Genomic DNA, 22,099 nt, shown 5'->3' on the forward strand with positions numbered 1-22,099 from the left:
ATAAAAGCGTATGACTTAGTACACTGTTATCGGATGGGACGAAATAAATTGTTTAGGTTAATTTAGCAATTTGTTGGACTATAATGGGATTATAGAATTTGTTCTAAATGCATGATAGAGTCATTGACATATTGGATTGGGTCTATGCATGCTTTGGATGCTAGTTGTGTAAACTATTAAACTGTTTCCTGCAATTACATGGTTTAATTCTGGGATTTAAATTACTGAAATCTTAAATACTTTTATGCAATGATTTGGATGGTGGTTTTGGACTGTAAATTACTTGTTCATTATGTATACATTGTAATTTACCTGGATATGGAGGATAGTATGCACCGGTATGGGACGGTGACATACTGGTGACAGTTTAGCTCCAAACACCTAAACCTAACCTAACGGATTTAAGGAATGGATTTATAAATGTTGAATCCTAATTTTGGTTAAGACATATCAACTGCAACTAAGTTGAGTGGCTTCTTGGATTAATGGACAGAGGTTAAGACACATCAACTGAATAAGTTGGGTGACTAACCAGTTGGTTTGTTGTATGTCAGTTTATTAAATATTTGAACTACATACCCTGATTTTGGATAGATGTTATATATATGTTTATGGTATCACGAGCTGAGCTTGAGTCTCAGACTCGTTGGTTAGGGTGCGTATATGTGGTGGATGCGTAACTGGTTATAATAGGTTGAGGTGTACCCTGTTAGGTCTAGGTACTCATGCCCACCTTTGGGTGCGTATTCGCATGTTACCTTCTATTCAGGTTGAGACCCCTATTATAGACTAGTGAATGTCCCTTAGTATGGATATATTTATACGTATGGACTAGATAGATATTGTGAGGTGTCTACGGTGTATCTGCGTATCGGGTCATTGTATGGATTGCAGTTAGATTAGAACTTGCTCGTGGGTCTGATCCACTCCTTTATTATTCTTTTCAGGTACAGGACGGTTCCAGCCTTAGAGCTTGATCGTGCTTGTCAAAGACAGTCTCACATTCATCTGATTACGTAGAATTTTCTCAATGTTTCTAGCATTTTCTATTTTAAATTTTCAGTTTCAGTTGAACTTTTGGTTAGGGGTCCACCAGTGGATTCCTAAGTTGTAACCTTGAAGTTTTGGGAGGATTGGAGTTTTATTATTTCAGTTATGCATGGAGGGTTTTATAATTAATGTTTCTTTCAGTTTTATTCCATCTTTATTATTTCATTTTGTCATCTGTGTTCGCTTTAAAATACTTTAATTGTTTGATATTCCCTCGGGTTTGAGCCTGGGCCTGATCAACCCGTGTCTCGGATTCGAGGGGTATCATAACGACGTTGAGATTTCAATCTGAAATCTCAAAGGCAAGTTCTATATCTAACTCTTTCCCTTAGACTTATGTTCTGTGCATGCCTAGGTCAATTGCAGGACTAATTAGAGATTAAATTGATCATGTTTGCATGCTTAAATTGAATTTAAACTGTTCTTAGGTGTTGTTTATGCATTCGTGATTAATTTGAATTTTGTTATATGCAAGCTTATTTTAACCTATGTTTAAGATGCATATCAACTGTATAAAATTATTTGGAATAACGCGGGACATAGTTTAGACTCTTAGAACCATCAATAATGGAGAATAAAGGGGTTGGAACTCGTCAGAGACGAGGAAGATAATGTATAATGTAGAACAAGTTGAGAGCTGGCTCCCAAGGGGTGAGAGCAGGCTCCCAAAAAGATTTTGTACGGCTCTCAAAGGAGAAAGCCGGCTCCATGGAGAAGGGAACCGGCTCCCTTAGGTTTAGAGCCGGCTCTTTCTTGGAGAGAGCCGGCTCCATGAGGGTAAGAGCCGGCTCCCTTGCTGAAACCCTACGGGAATAGGTTCTGGCTACAATTTTGGGTATTTGGGGTCTTCTGAAGGGACTTAGACTGTTTTGGGGGTTTTAAATAGCTACATTGAACATTGTTAAAATCCCAGAATGCTTAATTATATACCTTTATGATATGGAAGTAATCAATATGAAATTACAGTTAAATTTGCATGTTGATTTAATGATTAATTCATTATTAAAATTGTTCTAAGAAATTTCATGGATAATATATATTAGCAGTAATAAATTCAGTTAATTATCTGACTGTTATTATGCTTATCTCTGGATGTAATTGATGATTATATTACATAAATATGTCGTCAATTATTAGATCTTGTAGATTATATGCACCGGTATGGGACGGTGGCATATTAGGGACGGATTAGTTCAAAACACTAAGTCCTACCTATTCTGAAGTAAGGGAATGGACTAACTATAAAAGTTAAGTCGTACTTATATTTGTGTCAGGTTAATAAACAGTTGAATGGCATAACTTGGTTTTGAATGGATTTATATATATACGATTATAGTACCGTGATATGAGCTTGAGTCTCAAGATCATGGTTAGGGTGCGTATATCGCCTAGGATGGATAACTGGACATGGTGGATATTTTGTACCCTGGTAGGTCTAGGTATACATGCCTACTTTATGTGCGATTTGCATGTTACCTTCTATTCAGGTTGAGACAGACCTATGGACTAGCGAGCGTCTTATAGTGTGTATTTATACATATATGGACTATTTAGCTATTGTTGAGTTGTCTAGGATGTATTTACGTATCGAGTCTCTGTTTGGATTATAGTAGAGTATAACTTGTTCGTGGGCCTGACCCACTATTACTTTTCAGGTATCGGACGGTTCCAGGCTTAGAGCTTGTTCATGCTAAGCAGAGACAGTTACTCATTCCTTCGACTACGTAGGACTATTATTTATGTTTTAGTTTTGGATTTCCTTTTAGTTCAGTTATTTATTTTCCAGCTGGGATTTGATTAGGGGTCCACTAGATGGATTCCCGAGCTGTAATGTACGATACCTCTCGATTCTAGAGTTACGGGTGATCAAGTCCGAGCACAGATCCGAGGGATACCAAACAATTTATATGTAAACAAGCAAAAATAAAAACTGATTTAAGAATAAAATAACAATCCGCTGATAGAAATCTAAAGTAAAAACCTCAAACTTTAAATAATAAATAAATATCATTTAAAACCTTCCAATCCATACAACTTGGGAATCCATCTAATGGACCCCTAATAATCACAAATGATAAAACTTTACAGAATTTAAAATCAGAAAGAAAATCCTATTTGGTTGGAAGAGTGAGTGACTGTATCTGCATCACCACGAACAAGCTCTAAGCCTGGTACTGTCGAACACCTGAAAAATAAGGGTGGGTCAGGCCCACATACAGGCTGAGATGGAAGACGAGGTGGTGGAGCTTGAACATGTTGACATGGAGCATGATAATACTACTAACATGGAAGATGACATGGACCGTGGGTATGTGGCTGAAATGGAAGATGAGGTGGAGCTTGAACATGTTGACATGGAGCATAATAATGCTACTGACATGGAAAATGACACATGATATCAATCTGTTGAGGTGGAGCCAACTTTTGCTGATACTGAACATGTTAATCCTGAAGTGGACCTTGATCTACATGACAGGGAATTCAATTTTTCTGACATTGAGTCAACATATGCTCCAGGTGATGAGTTTCAAAGCTTAAAGGGTTCATCTGAAGATGATGATGAGAATGATGTTGGTAACCTACAGAATCCAAGGGTTAATGGTTTTGAAGTGGGAAAGAAATATGAATCTGCAGCAAAGTTTAGAATGGACTTGAGAGCTTATGCTATTAGTCAGAAATATGACATTAGATTTGTCAAGAATGAGGTAGAAAGAGTTACTGCTAAATGTGTTTCTAACTGTGGGTGGGGGATACATGCATCCATCAACTCCGAAGATGGTAGTTTTGAGATAAAGACATTTAGATCAACTTACTATTGCTCTTACACTAAAATAAACAAGTAAGTTTCTTGGCAAATAAATACATGGAAGCCTTGAGGGATGAACCTAACTGGAAGACTGGTGCAATGAAAAAGGCAATCTTAAGGGATTTAGATGTTATTGTTACGCCATATAAGGTTTATACGGCAAAGCTGAAGGCAGAGTCACATATTCAGGGGGACCATGGGAAACAATTCAGCAGAGCTAGAGACTACTGTCATTTAGTTCAAGCCACAAACCCTGTGAGCATTGCAGTCACCACTGTTGACAGAGCAGCACTTGAAGAGCCTGCAAGATTTGAAGGGTTATTCCTTTGCTTTGATACAATGAAAAGAGGTTTCTTGGAAGGGTGTAGGCCATTCATTAGAGTGGATGAACGTTTTTTAAAGGGTCCTTACAAAGGCCAACTGTTAAGTGCAATTGGAAGGAATGCAGACAATGGGATTTTCCCTATAGCTATTGTTGTTGTTAGATCTGAAACAAAAGAGTCATGGAAGTGGTTCATGGAACAACTAGAGAAGGCTTTGGGTCCATTATATCGATCTACATTTATGTCGGGTAGGCAGAAAGTATTTTTTTAACTTTTAATTTTATTTATGTTATTTTAATGTATGTTTGTTTGCATGTTAATTTAATTAATATTTATTTTATTATTTCTTTAATAGGGATTAGTTGAGGTATTTGAAGACATGTTGTATGGTTGTGATCATCGATTTTGTGTGAAACACATGTATGAAAATTTCAAAAAGAAGTTTAAGGGGGTGAAGTTGAGAAATGAGATGTGGGATGCATCACGGGCACTTACTGAGAGTGTATTCAAGTATCACATGCATATTATAAAGGAAATTGATAAGGATGCTTATGAGTGGCTTGAAAGGTGCCTCCGAGATTATGGTCAATACATAAATTTGATGATAGTTCTAAGTGTGATTTGGTTGTCAAGAATCTTTCTGAGACATGGAATAACAACGTTGGTGATTCTAGGGATAAACCACTCATTACCATGTTGGAGTGGATTCGTGGTTATGTGATGCATCGCTTTCAATCCAAAAAGGAGTAGATACAAAAGCAAACTGGCTTGTTGTGCCCTAGTATAGCTACTGAATTCAATAAGTTAATGGATGACTCCAGACATTGTACTGCTAAAAAAGCTACTGCAGATATCTTTGAGGTTTATTATAAAGGTGTTAATGAGGCTGTTAACTTGTATAAAAGAACGTGTAGTTGTCGGGAATGGGATGTAAAAGGTATACCATGCATTCATGCCATTGCATGTATACTTTTAGAAAGGGGGCAACCTGAACGTTATGTGGACAGTTGTTATCACAGAGAGACTTATTTGAGGATATATAGCCCTCTAATATATCCTATGCCCCTTAGGCAATTGCAAAGAGAAGTTGGCACTGATCCTATACACCCACTCATTGTAAACCTGTAGTTGGAAGGCCTAAAAAAGTAAGAAAGAAGGCAATTAGTGAGGTCAGTAAAGTTGGTGTAAGTAGCAGAAAAAATAAGAAGCTGAAATGTGGTAAATGTGGGGTAACAGGTCACAACACTAAAACGTACAAAACAACTGAGGCAATACCTAAGACAAGAGGTCCAGTAAAAGGTAAAGGAGGTAAACCTCATCTGCCTGTTATTTCTGGTATACCCAGTGTACTTCCAGACAATATAGACGTAGCTGTCAGAGAAAATAAAGGGCTTCAAATAGGTGCTGGAGGTGCTGCAGGTTGTGCAAGAGAAAGAGGGCCTCGAGGTGCTGCAGCTTCTGCAAGAGGAAAAGGGGTTGGAGGTGCTGCAATTTCTGCAAAAGGAAAAGGGGTTGGAGGTGCTGCAGGTTCTACAACAGAAAGAGGGGCTGGAGGTGCTGCAAAAGGCAGAGATATACTTGATAATGCAAGACAACTGCATGAGGTACAATGTTTAAATGGCTGCCTATTTTCATAAATTTTAGAATATGTTATACTTAAGATAAATATTTTTGTTGCATAGGTGACTTCAATACCATCAAGGTATGTGAATATGTTGAATAATTTGTCGCAATCCTCATCAGTTGATTTGAATGTGTTATGAAGTAGTCAAGCATCATCATCATTAGGAAGGTATATCTCTTTTAAATAATTTTCGTTATAGTCATCATCTTCATCTCTTTTAATTGATTTCCATAGTAATTAAGCATCATCATAATCATCATCTTCATCTCTTTCCTTATGGCAGACCCACTACAAGGGACCCAAGACTTTAGCCAACATTGGGGATAGATGGTGGCAAACCACTTTTTTTGGTGCAGCTCATGGATTTATTAATGGAAAGGAGCAGCTTTTGTTTTTTGGTGTCTTTATGGTACTTTAATTATTTTTTGGTGTTTTTATGGTACAATAGCAGTCAGTATACATTTTGGGTGCACTTATATGGATAAAGACACAATGGCAGTAAGCTAGTATAGATTTTGGATGCAATTGCTTGGATTTTATTGCTAAGTTGGTGCACTTGTATGGAAAGGAACAGCTTTGTGTTATTGGTTTGTTCAGTTTTTTATGGTACAATGATTTATGAGTGTGGTGTATCTATAATTGCAGTTTGTATGTCTTTTATTATTTTGCTAGGTCACAGTGACTGTGGTGCATTTCTTGTAGTTGTGTTACTATGGTGCATCTGTAATTGCAATTTGTATGCCTTTTATTATTTTGCTAGGTTACAGTGACTATGGTGCATTTCTTGTAGTTGTGTTACTATGCTACGTCGACTGCGTGTGTTGAGAGTTGGTACAGGTTTTGCAGTTTGTGTTACTATATGTATATCATAGTACTACATGATAGATAAGAAACAATTGCTTCAATTATATTCATTAAAAAAATATTCCATTACAATTATATTTGATTTACTAACCATACAATTAACATCATAATACCACAAGATATAAATCCTAACATGAAAATTTTGAAATTAGTGATTACATTGTTTCTAGTCGTGCTACTTGGTATAGGTTGTGCACCCAAAAAATTCATATTATCATTAATGGGTAAATGTTGCACCTCCAAGTTCATATCTAAAATTCGCATCCCAACTTCTGCTCTCAAAGATGATATTCTTCTCATAGCCATCTCTCTTTCCATCTGGTTCCAATTAAAATCTCTTTGAAATTCGTCGTGTTGGGGATCTATCCATCTCAAGAATCCACAACTCCTCATCGGATAACTTCCACATCCGTAGAACCTCCGCCCTAAATGCGCTGTTGTTGTTGCTTTTCTCAAAGGAGATCTTATTCCACAATAGCAATACAATTCTTCAGGCATTCTACCACGATAAGATACATTATTCGAGCTTCTGGAGGTCCTAGATGGTTCCATATACCTACAAATAATTTACACAACTTTATCAATACATGTTCACTATATACTTTAAGAAAATACAAATTTTTATATTAAACAGTAAACATATATCTACATATACATATATATATATATACGTGGAGAATATATATATATGGAGGAATTTGTAGGACTCGGTGAGGGGAGCTGTTGTTGGAGGAGGAAGAAATGAGGTTTGGAGCCTATTTATAGAGACAGGGCTACATCGGTCATATTGTAAGGGCAGTTTTGGAATTCTATCAAAAAGTAACTTCACGCACTTCATCTGTGCAAGAAATGAGCCGGAAAGGATAGCCAGGGGGTAAAACTGATCAATTTTGATAGTTGAGGGACTGACTTGCTCGATTTTGTAATTCAAGAAGATTTTATGCTGATTCCTAATACTTGAGGGGAATTTTATGCTGATTCCTAATACTTGAGAGGGGTTTTATGCTTTTTTGCCTACCATTTATAACTTCACCTAAACGCTAAAAAGCAATCCCAAACTGGGCAAATTGCCAGTGTAATTATGATATGCTTTGGGGGAATCGTGTAATTATTCGGAACGCACACCCTGCGATCGCGGCACAACCGATAATTTCAGGAGGCCTCTTTTCCGAAATTTCAAACAAAAAGAATGGGTTCGATAGACACACCGACGAAAGCAGAGAACGGCTTAGCCCCAACCCTAAACGGCGACCAACACCTGCCCGGCGGTGACGGACCTCTGACTCCGCCTCCAGATTCCGGCAGATCTCAGCCAGAAAATGACACTTCTAGAAAGAGACGATCGAGTATGCTTCCTCTCGAGGTTGGTACTCGCGTCATGTGCCGTTGGAGGGACTCGAAGTATCACCCGGTCAAGGTCATCGAACGGCGGAAAATGCAGATCGGAGGGCCCAACGATTACGAGTACTACGTTCACTACACCGAATGTTAGAATCTCTAACACACTTTAAAGTTCGCAGCAATTTCTATATTGAGAGTAACTGATAAATTAGGGTTTATGTTTGTTGCAAGATATTCTTTTTTAGTACTTTGAATATTTTTTCTTTAAACTGTATAGGATTTTTGTATCTTTCTTGCGAGGAAAGCGGAGAAAACAGAAGAAATATTTCAATTAGCATCAATTGTTTTAGGTTCAGTTGAATTAGGGTTTTTTTTTTTTTTTTTTTTTTTTTTTTTTTGTCTTGTCTGCAACGAAAGGGGCACTAGGTTTTAGCTTTAGGGGTTTGGTTCCGGACATAACTTTGCAATGAACAAGAGATGTTCCAATTTGTAGTGTATTACGTTCACTTGAGTAAGATTTATAATTTTCCATGCAATCAAAGGGGCACTAGGGTTTAGGTTTAGGGGTTTGGTTTTGGAGTTAACTTTGATTAGCTGGCAAGGTTTGTAGTTGAGAGAAAGTTTGAGAATATTGGGGCTTCAATAAGCTTTCCTTTGTGGGGGTTATAGGTTAATTAGAAATGTGATTTGTTGTTTTTATTGTTATATTTGATTAAATTAGAATTCTGAATAGGTTGCAAAAATTTAAATTGGGCATTTGGAATTGGGAGGTGATTGGTATTTAGTTCAGTGTAAAACATTTGGTCATACATCTGTACATGAATTTTGGAGTTCAGAATTTCATGAATCTTGTGTTGGGCTGATGAAAATTGAAAAATTTAGTTGGAGAGAGAGAGTAGAATTATTTTTGAAACCCGAACTTGTATGCTGGTCATGCATGTTCCAGTAGTAGACTAGTTTTAATAATTTTTTGCGATTTGATTTTTCATCTTCAACTCTTTTGCATTTACTTTTGCCTTCTTTTTGTTTGTTTTCTTTGACAGTCAATAGGAGGCTTGATGAGTGGGTTAAACTTGAACAACTTGACCTTAATTCAGTTGAGACTGTTGTGGATGAAAAGGTGGAGGACAAGGTACAGTTTATATTTTTTTCCTTGAACATTCGAATTATTTCATTGTCCTGAATGTCGAGGTTTAGAAGTAGAGATTCTCTTGGACTTGACTCTGCTGGAAATGTCCATTTCTTTTCCCCTGAGCTAACTTATTGGGGGTTATTGGGGAAAGTTATACTTCCATGATTTCCATCTTTATGATAGTCTTACTGGAGATATTATCCTTTTAAATTTGTTTACGCTCTGGCACTACTTTGATCTTGACCTAATTTTCTCACCTTGAGGCTTGTAGGTAACAAGCTTGAAAATGACGCGCCACCAGAAACGCAAGATTGACGAGACACATGTAGAGGTATGCAAGATCATTGTGTTTACCAAATTTATTTTTTATAACTGCAGTATAATTTATTGTCATCATTACTGTTTTTGTGTAGAAAAATGTGATGGCAGCAGTTTATATGATGATTTTTCACCACTAAATATGTTATAAATTAAACAATGGCGTAAACAAGTAGTCCTTGTTGAATTATTTTGATGGGCGATCACTGTATGCATGCTACATGGAACATGTTTGGTAGCTATACCCTCTATAATTAAAAACCTGGAAAGGAATTAATATATTTCCATGCAATAACTTTCCCTTATGGTGAAACATCTCATTTAAGTGATTGATTTATGATAATTATATTTCTCACTTGTCAAAAAAAAATTTATGATAAATAATATTTCACACACTGTTTATTGGGGTTTCATCACACGTTACTTAATTGAATTCATGATTCATCATCCATTGTTCACTTATGTCGGTAAAATGCATTCTATCTCACCCCCACTAGAGTATTCCTTTCCCATGCAATTCATGATTAGATTGATTTGGGTACAAATACCATATTTGTGTGCAACTATATGTCATATTTGTCTAGTCGCTGAATCATGGGACATGGAGCCACTACTGTGTTATTGCAAGATTTAGGTGCTGTTTGATAAAATCATAAAACTGAAAATCAAGTCCTGAAAATTTAAGTGCTGAATTTTAAGTGGTAATTAAAAAAAAATGTTTTTTTGATATTTTTTTGAAATTTGAGTAGCATATAGTGTAAGTGATGTCCCAGTTAAAATTTTATCCCGGTGCTTACCGTTTCGAGTGATGGTCAAATTGCGTTATCAAATGCACTTAATTGAATAAGCGCTTGTGAATTTAGTTATCAAACAGCACCTTATGAATTGAGTTATCAAACAGCACCTTACTCTCTTCCCCCAAACCCCCACCCCCCCCCCCCCCCCCCCCACCTTTCTTTCTATGCTATAGTCCCAGTCAAATAGTACAGGTATCATCGTTTATCTGCCATTTCTCCTGTCTTATTGAACATCATGCAACAAACTAGAGCCAAGGATGTACCTGAGGAAATATGTTCCTCTTTCTTTGTTTATTGTGCTTCTTTTCTTCATTGGACGTAAATGTTCAGTGTGAAAGTAAATTCTTGTGCTTGAGTTGGGTTCTTCACAATTCGTGAAGTGTCTATAACAAGTTTAATCTGCTGTAGAAATAATAATCCGATTCTGTAAATTTTCATTTATAAGTGGAAACTCCTAATGTATTGAGAAGTTCTAAGAGATTTAGCACCCATAACGATAAGCATCGAGTGGTTAAGATTTTTACTTTAGATTTGTGCATCATTATATGTTGACATATTGATTCTCTCTCTCTTTCCCGCGTACGCACGCTCACCGACAAAATAAAATGAAAAGGGGAAAACACACACACGCCTGATGGAACTACATATATATTATAAGTAGAATAGAATTTCAACAACTATCATGCTTTGGCTCTCTTCTTCATGTAGTTTTACATATATATTTTAAGTAGAATAGAATTTCAACAACTATCATGCTTTGGCTCTCTTCTTCCTGTAGTTTTATCTCGTCTCGCATTTTGAAGAAAGATAATCTGAAGATATACTTTTCATATATATAGGGCCATGAGGAACTTGATGCTGCCAGCTTGCGCGAACATGAAGAATTCACGAAAGTTAAAAATATAGCAACTATAGAACTTGGAAGATACGAGATTGAGACATGGTACTTCTCCCCCTTTCCACCAGAATACAATGACTGTTTGAAGCTGTACTTCTGTGAGTTTTGCCTCAATTTCATGAAACGCAAAGAACAGCTTCAGAGGCATATGGTGAGCTTTGCTTGAATTCTTCTAGTTTGTTTGCTTAATAAAATTCAGATTATGGCATGCAACGCTTATAAAGAGGAAGAAAGTTTTATGGTGGTATTAATTACCCGCATCAGTATTTTGCACTGAAGTTGTAGTTTTATACTCACAACACACTCACATACTTAGAAGTTGTAGTTGGATACTCCCAAATTCAAAAAGCACCAAGTATTTAAATATTTAAAATTCTAACTATTTCCAGCTTATACTTTTTTCGGTTTTAGAAAACTCTAATTTTTTCCAACTTGAAAGTGTGTTGGAAGTCTTAGGATTTAGGTTTTTAAAAATCAAAGATTTTAGAAACTCTGATAAACATGTAAGAGAAAAGAAAAAGGAAAAAGGTAACCTAAAAAAAAAAAATTTAGGGGCCCTTTTAACAACATTTTTCTTTTGTGTTTTCAATTTCATATGAAATGGAAGCAATTTTTTTGTTGTGTTGTGATTTGTTCCAAAATAGAAACATATTTGGTAACTAATTTTTGTGCCCAATATTTCATAAAAAAACAAAAAACAAAAAATGTTCAGATGATTGTAAAAGAATATGGCATTTACATTATATTGTTTTTTATTTTTTTAAAAATAAAAGTAGTGCTGATTAGCAAAAACAAGTGAAAAATATTTTCTAGTTTTTGGATTGGGCTTTTTTGTGAAACAAATGTGGTACTGAGCGAAACATAACAAACAAAACATTCTTTTGCTACTTTATGTTTTCCATCGATATGACAACAAAAACGCGAAACAAAAATATTTGCCAAACAGACCCTTGAGATGTCAATCAATGCAGTTCATTGTAGTAGATTATCATGGTACATCGGAAACAGTTAGAGACTCTTTTGAATCAACTGTAGAGGTGCCACTCTCTCTCTTTGCTTCTCACAAAAATATTTGCCAAACAGACCCTTGAGATGTCAATCAATGCAGTTCATTGTAGTAGATTATCATGGTACATTGGAAACAGTTAGAGACTCTTTTGAATCAACTGTAGAGGTGCCACTCTCTCTCTTTGCTTCTCACAAAAATATTTGCCAAACAGACCCTTGAAATGTCAATCAATGCAGTTCATTGTAGTAGATTATCATGGTACATTGGAAACAGTTAGAGACTCTTTTGAATCAACTGTAGAGGTGCCACTCTCTCTCTTTGCTTCTCACAAATCCCTGCATAGCCCCCCCCCTCTCCCGCGCCCTGCAGTTGGTCTCTCTCTCTCTCTCTCTCATCGATCAATGAAGCTCACCGCAAATGATCATGGTACATTTGAAGCGGCATTATAAACTCCCTAGAATCAACTGTGGAGGCGCCTGTGTGTGTATGCATGCGTCTCTCACAATTCCTAGCATACCCCCTGGTTGGGCTTGCTCTCTCCCTCTCCTGTACGCGTGCCGGGTTAGCATTTATATGGAACAACTAAACATTGTTGAGAAAGGTCAACTTTTTTTTTCTTTTTTTTTTCTTTTTTCAGACCCATATATCTGAAATTTGAACCCAAATAGTTGGAGCGAAGCTTTGTTGAGCTGAGTTGATTTGGGATTATTTCTTTTGTTCAATACAACATCAATGACAACAAAATGCTTTACAGAAGTGTAGACTTGCCTCACTGGAATTGGCAGACATTTGAGAATAATATTTGAATCTCATGCATCTTCTCTCTCTCTCTCTCTATATATATATATATTATAATTATGGGTTGGAGGTGGAGGGGTGGACATTCATGCTTTTGATAAACACTTACTTTGATTTTTTTCTATTATTTTGTTGGTTTTCTTTTCTTTGTTAGCTGATCTTAAGATGTAAAGGAGCAGAAGATGTAAGAGACAGCATTCATTTTTTCTAATATATTTTTTTCTCTATCTGCAGAAGAAATGTGACCTCAAGCATCCCCCTGGCGATGAAATATATCGAAGCGGTACCTTGTCAATGTTTGAGGTACACTCATTCTTCCACTAATTTTTTGGATTTATGATTGTCTTCTTATTGCTTATTATCATGGTCAAAAGCTCACACATCATCTCATTTTTTAAAATATTTTTTTTTTTTACAATTACAGTTTTTATGCAATTTTCTAACTTGCACTTCTTTTTTTATTTTTTATTTTATGAAGATCTCAGACACGCAATTAGTAATTCATTTTGGTATCACAATATTTAAGTACTCCCTAATTATTCTTGCTTCTCTAGTTCAGTTTACTCTTGCATTGTGTAATGTCTTTGCACTTTCAAGGGATCAATTAATTTTAGTTGTTCTGATCTTGTCTCTACCATGCATTTAACTTCCTTAGTTTCAATGTTTTGAAGCAGGTTGATGGAAAAAAGAACAAGGTTTATGGACAAAACCTTTGCTATCTGGCGAAATTGTTCCTTGATCACAAGACCCTCTATTATGACGTTGACCTGTTTCTCTTTTATGTGCTGTGTGAATGTGATGATCGAGGATGCCACATGGTTGGCTACTTTTCGAAGGTAGTTCAGTTTACTCTTGCATTGCTTCACTGCACTTCTCTTACGTGTTGCTGACTTGGCCGATTTTCAATAGTGTACTTTGTTGGAAGTTATTTTTTATTTTTTTTTTATTATTATTTTTTTATGAGAACATTATGTAGCATAATGTATTACCTGATGTCTTACACTGTTCATTTGGACGTGTCATGCAGTTGTCTTATGCAATGGATGATTAGTTTCTCCTTTGGTGAATATGCATATTGAATTACAGCTTGTAATGTGAATCATAGCTGCTAATGGTTTCTTGTACATGGCTTATGTAATAAATATCCTGGTACCTACGATCCAAAACTCTAAGATGCATACCTTTTTCGAAATGTTATGTTAATGCAGGTAGCATTCTTCTAGGCCCACTGTCTATTCGTGGATTGGCTTTCATACTGAAAGCTTGATATGTGGATTGTTACAATCTGATTCAATTATTTTGCTATCATAAAACCTGTCTGTTTTGGCCCTGGTGCGCAGTTTTCGGTTTATTGCATTGATTGGAGTTAAAATTAGAAGTTTATTATTATTCTTATAGTTATATTTCAAAATACTATTTACGTAGACCACATCATCGGTTTTGGAATGAAACAATAAAGACACTCTTTATATCCAATTCTTATCTTAGAGACTGCGGAATTAATTTTTATCTGGGATCATCACACCTATCACCAATCAATTATAGGGACTCATGAAGTGGTCTTCTGGGTTTCAGCAATTGCTGCATTATTATTATTATTATTAGTATTATTATTATTGTTTGGAAAGTTGAGACTTGTTTCACAGTAATGAAATATCTTTGTGTATAAGTTGAAATTTTTTGATGGATGATTATAAATTAATCCTATGAGAACTTTGAAAATATCAGGTTTATATAGACATGAGAGAGGGAGAAACTATGATGAATTTTGCTGTGATTTTAATATAACTAGTAGTGTGGTCACAATTGATATATACAGGCTAAAAGATTCATTGTTATTTTTGAAGACATGATCGCATGCCAGCTCTTACTTTCTTTTTTACTCTCTCTCTCTCTCTCTCTCTCTCCCCTCCTCCTCCTCCTTCACAAATTATGTTATGACATGCATACAATAATTTCTAAGCATCAAATGCGTTTCTAGTGTCCTACAAAAACATCACATGCATATTGATATGTAGGTTTCAGTACCTAAGAACCTTTTGGATGCAAATCTAGTGACAGAAATAAAATAGCGACTTACTCAATTCTCACAAAGAAGACAATAAATTGTGAGGATTTTTTAATTATAAAAGGTTGTTGAACAAGTTCATATACTTGGTTTAATTTTTTGGGGTGTGGGGGTCTGTAATCCTTGTAGCAGAAGTTCAAGCCGTGAGGTGATTTTCAGATTTCGAATAATCATAATTTCTAAGCATCGGTTTGGTTCAATGAACCCTGCATGTGACGGATGCTGGAAAAGAGAAAATTGAATAATAGTGCCTGGTAGAGAAAATTTAACCTTTTGCTAAATTCTTGTAGTCAAAGATCACACCTTCTCTATTTGTAATACCAAACGGTAGTGTGTAAACTATAAAGCAGTGTTGCTTGCTTGTTATTAAAATTTGCATTAAGGTGGCTGGCCTGAAAGAATGGTACTTTTATGGTCAAATTTATAATGCTTTTACTTTTTGCTTGGATGACATTGAGAGAAAAATTTCTTATCGTTGTCAATTGGACCAAGAAGAAAAAATGATTTGCCTAACTGGAGTTGAACGTGTAGAAGACAGAAGATACAGTCAAATAATTTATTCTTCATTAGGGTACAATGTGTTTACCAGAGAGTGAGGAAACCTCTTGAATCTTGGCTGTTATATTATTAATAATTAATTATTATTATTATTATTTTTTTGGGGGGGGGGGGGGGGTGGTTGGTTCCAGCTGGTAGAGTTTGGAAGGGAAAGAAATAGGAATATCTTTTCAAGATGTACGGTTGCCAGGATCTTAACTGAAGCAGTTTCGTCTTTTACTTTTACTCGGCATTCAAAAACTTTTTATTTTTATTTTAATGAAATGTAATAAGGAGGTGTTGGTTTTTTGTCTTTTGAGGGCCTGTGCAACCCTTTTTTGTGTGCTTAGTTCCTGCGTGTACTTGGGTTTGGCTTCTTGTGGTGCCTCTATTTTAGTAATTGAATTACTAGCATTTTTTGTCGAGTGTTGTATAAATATATGCATATATATATATACCCAGTTAAACATTTGGTATGTGACTTTTTGTGGTTAGGTGGGGTGTTTTGCTGGGTGGCTCAACTAAAAATTTATCATAGAATGTATTGATTCGGAATTTTTGTTTAAAAATGAATTTTAGGCTGGTAGTTTATTACGGAGTTATTTGTCATATAAATTTGATTATTTTAATTCTTAGCTATAAGTTGCAGCTATGACAACTCAAAGTTCTTAGTTTTCATCTTACAGGTTATGGTTGAATCAAAGTTTATAAGGGTGGATTTAGTGGGTTTGGCTAATGACCAAGTTTACATCTGGCAAAGCCTTTTAATTTTTATGAACTTTATCATATGAACTAGTGAGCATTGGAATAAATCTTATAATCTGTTTCCTAATAAATTGTTTTTGAGGTCTCAATTGCTCCTATAGTTCTGTAATTTGTGTAGCTTACTCATGTCGAGTCCTTGAATGTTATCAGAAACTTCCTGGGAAGTTTTGAGAGTATTTCTGACCTTTTATGCATTTGTTGCTGCATCATGTACCATTCTTTGCCTGGTCTTTCACTTAAGGCAACCCATAATCCGTTTAACCTTTTATCTTATATAGATATAGTTATTGTGTAAATATTAACTGTAGCATTTTATTTATTTGTTTTTTTATAGCACAAGGGTGTTTGTGACATTTTGAATCCTCAAAAGCTGTCGGTGATGAGGTTAGAATGATCCAGAAAAGTAAAATGGCTTAAACTATGCTTTGTCTGATGATGCAGGAAAAGCATTCAGAGGAGTCCTATAATTTAGCCTGCATTCTCACTCTTCCGCCCTATCAGAGGAAAGGCTATGGGAAGTTCTTAATTGCATTTTGTAAGCTCCCTTCTTAATTTAACCTGCATTCTCTCTTTCGTGTTTTTACTTTTATTTTTAATATGAAGAGACACAATTTAAGTTCACTGTTCTTCAGTGATTTTCAATTGCAAACAATTGCCTAATGTCATTTCAAACATGGTGCAGCCTATGAACTGTCCAAGAAAGAAAATAAGGTTGGCACACCTGAAAGACCCCTTTCAGATCTAGGGCTGTTAAGCTACAGAGGATACTGGACACGAGTTCTTTTAGATATTTTGAAAAAGCACAAGGGAAATATCTCTATCAAGGTATGAATGTGAATTTGACTCAGCCCCACTTGCTCCATGTTCTTTTTAGATTTATTTATTTATTATAATTTTTTTTGGGTTAGATAAATTCTTGTACACACACCCCCCACAAATTCACACTACAGGGCTCGAACTCATCACCTCCCTCTTAGATAGGAGGGGTGGTTATATTACCCGGGCCATTTCCCTGTGGTTCTTTCCAGAACTTGTTACTTATTGAAGTTGAGATTGCCATAGTGCTTTCCATTTCCTTTTGATGGCGATGCTTATTATTTGCAGGCATTTAACAATCCTCTGGAATTGAGTCATCACCACAAATATATTATTTTTAGTAAATGAAATTCCCATATATTGTCAAATACCGATCCCTCGGAAAACCAAATGCAATATATTGGAGTTTTAAACTTGCCTTTATTCATTTTCTTTCTTCGCGTTATTATTCTATTGATTGTTGCAGTAGATGTTTCTGTGTCAAAAGCCCCAGCAATGCCAAAAATGGTTTAATACTGTAGTGTAAAAGCCCATCTGTCGTCTACTTAAGTTAAATATATGCTTCTAATGCATACTTTACCACAGTCGCATGATCTGTCTGTTTGAGGTCTTTCTACCGCTATGTGAACCGGCGTTCAGAGCTCGGATGCAGCAGCAATTCACCTCTGTTTTTAACGGAATCCTTAGATTCTATCTTCATCTTCTTTTTTATCCCAAATCCTTGTGATCTGGCTTTTAGAGATTTTTAAATCCAATACCTATTTCAACATTTTTTTCTAATTGCTTTTTGAAATCGAATTCAGAGGGTTTTGTTGTTGGAAGAAAAGAATAATATAGAGGAGGGTTTCTTGTTACCTTAGATCATTAATACCATGAGGTCCATGAATGTGGATTCAATCGCATAATGACACTATTGCGCCAGAGTTCTGATTTTTTAACAGAAAATTGTTATATATTATTTATATGATCACATTAGCTTGCACTTCTATTTCTTTTAAGTGAATTCTAATATTTTGATATAAACGCTCTATGGTTTCTATCTATTATACGCTGACCTTGTCATTTGTTTATATATTAATACCCTGAAATGTAAGATTTTGTGTTGTTTAGCCTAACATGCCATTTTTTAATTGTTTAGAACAATTATGTGTGTGTATATACACTCTTTCAAGGCGCTTAGGGCCTTAGGTACTTAACAATTTTGTCTTTTGTGTGTGGGTGTTACGTATTAGTCAAAATAATTATGTGAATAATTTGCCCAAACAGATGGCTGCAAGAGAAAAAGTATTAACATGTCCTGATGCTGGAATTTTGATAGATTTCTTTTCTTATTGTTTATATGCTTGGTTTATATATTATTTTGTTTTCTAACTTGTTGCTGTTGATTACTTGCTTTCTGCAGGAGCTTAGTGACATGACAGCCATTAAGGCAGAGGATATTTTGAACACCCTTCAGAGCTTAGAATTGATTCAATACCGGAAAGGGCAGCATGTCATTTGTGCAGATCCCAAGGTCTTGGATCGTCATCTGAAAGCCGCAGGTCGTGGTGGTCTTGAGGTTGATGTTAGCAAACTAATATGGACTCCTTATAAAGAACAAGGTTGATGGTTACCATCTAGATCGTGGCGGACTTGATCTTGATGTTGTCTTTGCTGTCTAGCTTGACCTGTGGCGGTCTTGAGGTTGAAGTTGTCTTTGCTATGTAGCTTGACCTGTGACTCGTCTGTATAAATAAAAAATTTAGGGTATGAAACCAGTAGAATATTAGATCTCTCAACCATTTGTTCTTGAATGTCTTGGTGTACAAGTCATTTTTGTAAATTTATTAACAAAAAGCTGATCCATATATAGCTGGTTGTAATGAGGAAATGTATGATACGATGCTGGACCCAGTGTACTACTTGCTTACTGAATATTTTTTTTTTTTTTTTTTTTGTAGTTTGTTTAGTCTCCCTTCTCAAGAAGAGAACCAAACTGAAGCCTTTTGTTTTGTCCTTTGCCCTCAACGGAGCAATGCTTGACTCATAGTTCTTGTTAATGGGGGCTGAAATGGGCGTGTTTAAAACAAGATCTGATTTTGAATTTAAAATTTCATGGATTGAGTTTGAATCTAGATATGAGTTGGCGTGACATGGATCAGTGTTGACCTAAAAATTTGATCTGAATAAAGGTTTGGAGTGTTAGACCTGAGAAAATGAGTTTTTTTTGTTACACCTGAGAAAATGAGGTTGAATCATAGAGTGCGACCGCTTTATACGATGATGTTGAATCACCATTCACTGCCTTCCTGCTAACGCCATTTTTATTTTCACCTCCATCTACTTCGAACCGGGTTGACCCGACGTTCAAGATATGAGGTGAAAGTTTTTAATGTGACTATCCACTTTGGGTGATGAATTTACTTTATATTTTTTAAAAGTTAAAGTAAATAAGCACACCTAAAATGTTACCCTTCATTGGTTGGGCTATGCCCATTGGTGGATTGATCTACATACAAGTGACAAGAGTGACGATAATATTTAGGTGGCTTGACCAAATCATGCCACTGTTTGCCATCAGCAATCCTGACTGACCGTGACTGAGGAGCCATATAAAGAAAGAAAGAAAGGAATATCTAGGCTGTTCAAACAAGACCATGTCAAATGACTTTCAAAAATTTACACTCATTTTTTACCATTCACTTAAATAATCCATCGAGTACAATTTTGTAACCCAAAATCAACAAATTTACACGTCTATTTCCTTAACAATACCTCAAATTGAATTCTCTAATGATGACCATTAGGTGTATGAATCTGTAAACCTTTGAGTGCCATCCCACCAGATCTCCTCTTCCATAGACTGGTTTCGTCGCGGCCCCCCTCAGCCGGTTGCTGCACCCTCTTGATCACCGGCAGTGGTGGATCCATGTCGACGATATTAACCGGAACATAATTGTGATAATGGTCACTGAAGTTGGATCTTCTTGCACTACCACCACCACCACTAGTGGTGGTAATGTGAGTTTTGGCGGGAAGGAGGTTTTTGGGCTTGTTGGAATTATGATACTTGAGGTTTGTCTTGGTGTAGGCTGTGACTTTGTTGTTCCTCTTGATCTGGCCCATGCAGCTGACTCTTGGTGATGTGGGCTCGCCGGAGGAGCCGGAGCGGCGTTGCCATAGCTTGGGGAGATGCACGTCTTTGATCCATGTCCTTGAACACAGCATTGGCAAGAATGTGCCTCTGTGTTGGAGCTTTTGATGATGGAGATGGTGATTGTATCCATTACCCATCTCTAGCTTCTCTTGATCTCGATCTTGAGCTTAAATACTATTGTGTGTATGTGTGTGTGAGAGAGAGAAAGAAATACCTACTGTGTGTATGAGAGAGAGAGAGAGAATTGGTGTCGAGGGAGAGAAATGGGAGGACAGGAGATTAATAAGAAGAGGGGGTTGAGCGTGTCAAACTTCCTTAGAGAGAGAGAGGTCGTCAAACGTAGTAAAAAATAAAAAAGGGGCTGTATAGTTTGGAAAACATAATTATTTATTTATTTATTTTATTGGTATATGTATTTTAAGAACAAAGACTCTCTAGTCCCGAAGTATGACCTTAAATGGATAAACAAATTAATTTTCTTTTAAGAATATATCATTGACCGGACGAGGAATTGGAGACAGTAGATTATTAACGTAAAAGACCCTTTCTTTGTAGGAAAGTGATGCATGTGTGTGTGTGTGTGTGTGTGTGTGTGTGTGTGTGTGTATATAGAGAGAGATAGATAGGTAGATTGTGATCATATGCAAACTGAGTAAAACAATAACATTAACGGTAATTAATATAATAATTATTTTTTCTTTTTTTTTTATATAATATTATTGATATTAATAATATATATTTTTAAAATAAGAGAAAAATATGATGGATATAAATGTAAATTTTGCGGCACTGGTTCAAAGTGAAAGTGTATAATACGTTTTCTCGCTTGCTTTGAAATTTGGAGTGATTTTGGGTAGAAAGTGTTGAAAACTGTGAACTGTGTGTGTGTGTGTGTGACAGTTGTCTTAGTCAATTCCACACCAATTAAAAAATATATTATATTGAGATTGTAAAAGACTATTTCCTTGGGGAGATATGATCTATGAAGGCAGGCCACTCCTTTGGATGTATACTTGTAGCCTTATAAGTTTATAATTGTATTTGTGTGTATATCTATATATAATTTGATGTTCCACCAAAATTTTCAGATATTATTATGTTTTTGGTGTTTCAAATTTTATATCATTTGGGTTAATATTCATCAGTAAACTTCATTAATATTTATACAGATATGCATAATAATTCAAGATTTGACTTGGATGTTTTCGTTTTTGTTTTTTTTATTACCTTTATATATATATATATATTATTTTCATATAATATACGTAATTATGTATATATGTTCTTTGTGTATATGTGTGTATATATATGTATGTATATACTTGTATTTCTTTGTTCGCTGTGTGAAAAAAAAAAAATACAATTACCATGATGAATAATGCACATGATAAGAAATGAGACATCAATATCTAATAAGATAATTCACTTTGAATATGGCATAGCGGTTTATTTACCCGACTTTGGAACTTAATAAGTCTAGGATTTCGGGTTCAAGTACTGTTGAGTATTCTTTGTGGCTAACTTTTGCTATCACGCAGTGACTTACTCGGCCCGAGTGAAGAGGTGCCCTTCTGTATTCTTGAAAATTAATCGAATTGTTGAGGAGTCGTGCTATCCCGGACACTCTTAAAAAAAAAAAAAAAAAATTCTAACAAGATAAGGTGGGTAGGCCAGGAGATTTTGATCATTGGATCCGATCGATTATGATAATAATATGCTCAGTCGTCCATGTGAACGGCTCTGATTAATTTTAATGGCTCCGATTAGTGGGTGCCCAACCACATGTACATCACGTGCTTAAAAATGTACATGAATGG

The 22,099-nt window shown here is 35.7% G+C and overlaps 2 protein-coding genes across 2 annotated transcripts; one reads left to right on the forward strand and one right to left on the reverse strand.

The window, feature by feature from the left end:
* Positions 1-7,762: 7,762 nt before the first annotated feature.
* On the forward strand, positions 7,763-19,080 carry LOC132274585 (histone acetyltransferase of the MYST family 2-like). The gene is made up of 9 exons (XM_059775899.1): positions 7,763-8,154; positions 9,052-9,140; positions 9,412-9,471; positions 11,095-11,304; positions 13,195-13,263; positions 13,635-13,796; positions 16,772-16,865; positions 17,013-17,155; positions 18,549-19,080. Exons 1-9 carry the CDS (start codon positions 7,857-7,859, stop codon positions 18,750-18,752), a joined length of 1,329 nt encoding a protein of 442 aa, XP_059631882.1. The 5' UTR covers positions 7,763-7,856; the 3' UTR covers positions 18,753-19,080.
* Positions 19,081-19,767: 687 nt separating this feature from the next.
* Positions 19,768-20,634, reverse strand: LOC132273375 (uncharacterized). The gene has a single exon (XM_059774337.1). It carries the CDS (start codon positions 20,417-20,419, stop codon positions 19,916-19,918), a length of 504 nt encoding a protein of 167 aa, XP_059630320.1. The 5' UTR covers positions 20,420-20,634; the 3' UTR covers positions 19,768-19,915.
* Positions 20,635-22,099: the final 1,465 nt, after the last annotated feature.

The sequence above is a fragment of the Cornus florida genome, unplaced genomic scaffold, assembly GCF_030987335.1.
Source record: "Cornus florida cultivar Cherokee Brave unplaced genomic scaffold, ASM3098733v1 CherokeeBrave_3.0.0_Hap2_Chr09, whole genome shotgun sequence".
Taxonomy (NCBI): Eukaryota; Viridiplantae; Streptophyta; class Magnoliopsida; order Cornales; family Cornaceae; genus Cornus; species Cornus florida.

Coding starts and splice junctions, on each gene's coding strand:
- LOC132274585 (XM_059775899.1), top strand. CDS start 7,857: ATGGGTTCGATAGACACACCGACGAAAGCAGAGAACGGCTTAGCCCCA. Junction 9,472..11,094: donor TTGACGAGACACATGTAGAG/GTATGCAAGATC, acceptor TCATATATATAG/GGCCATGAGGAACTTGATGC. Junction 11,305..13,194: donor AACAGCTTCAGAGGCATATG/GTGAGCTTTGCT, acceptor CTCTATCTGCAG/AAGAAATGTGACCTCAAGCA.
- LOC132273375 (XM_059774337.1), bottom strand. CDS start 20,419: ATGGGTAATGGATACAATCACCATCTCCATCATCAAAAGCTCCAACAC.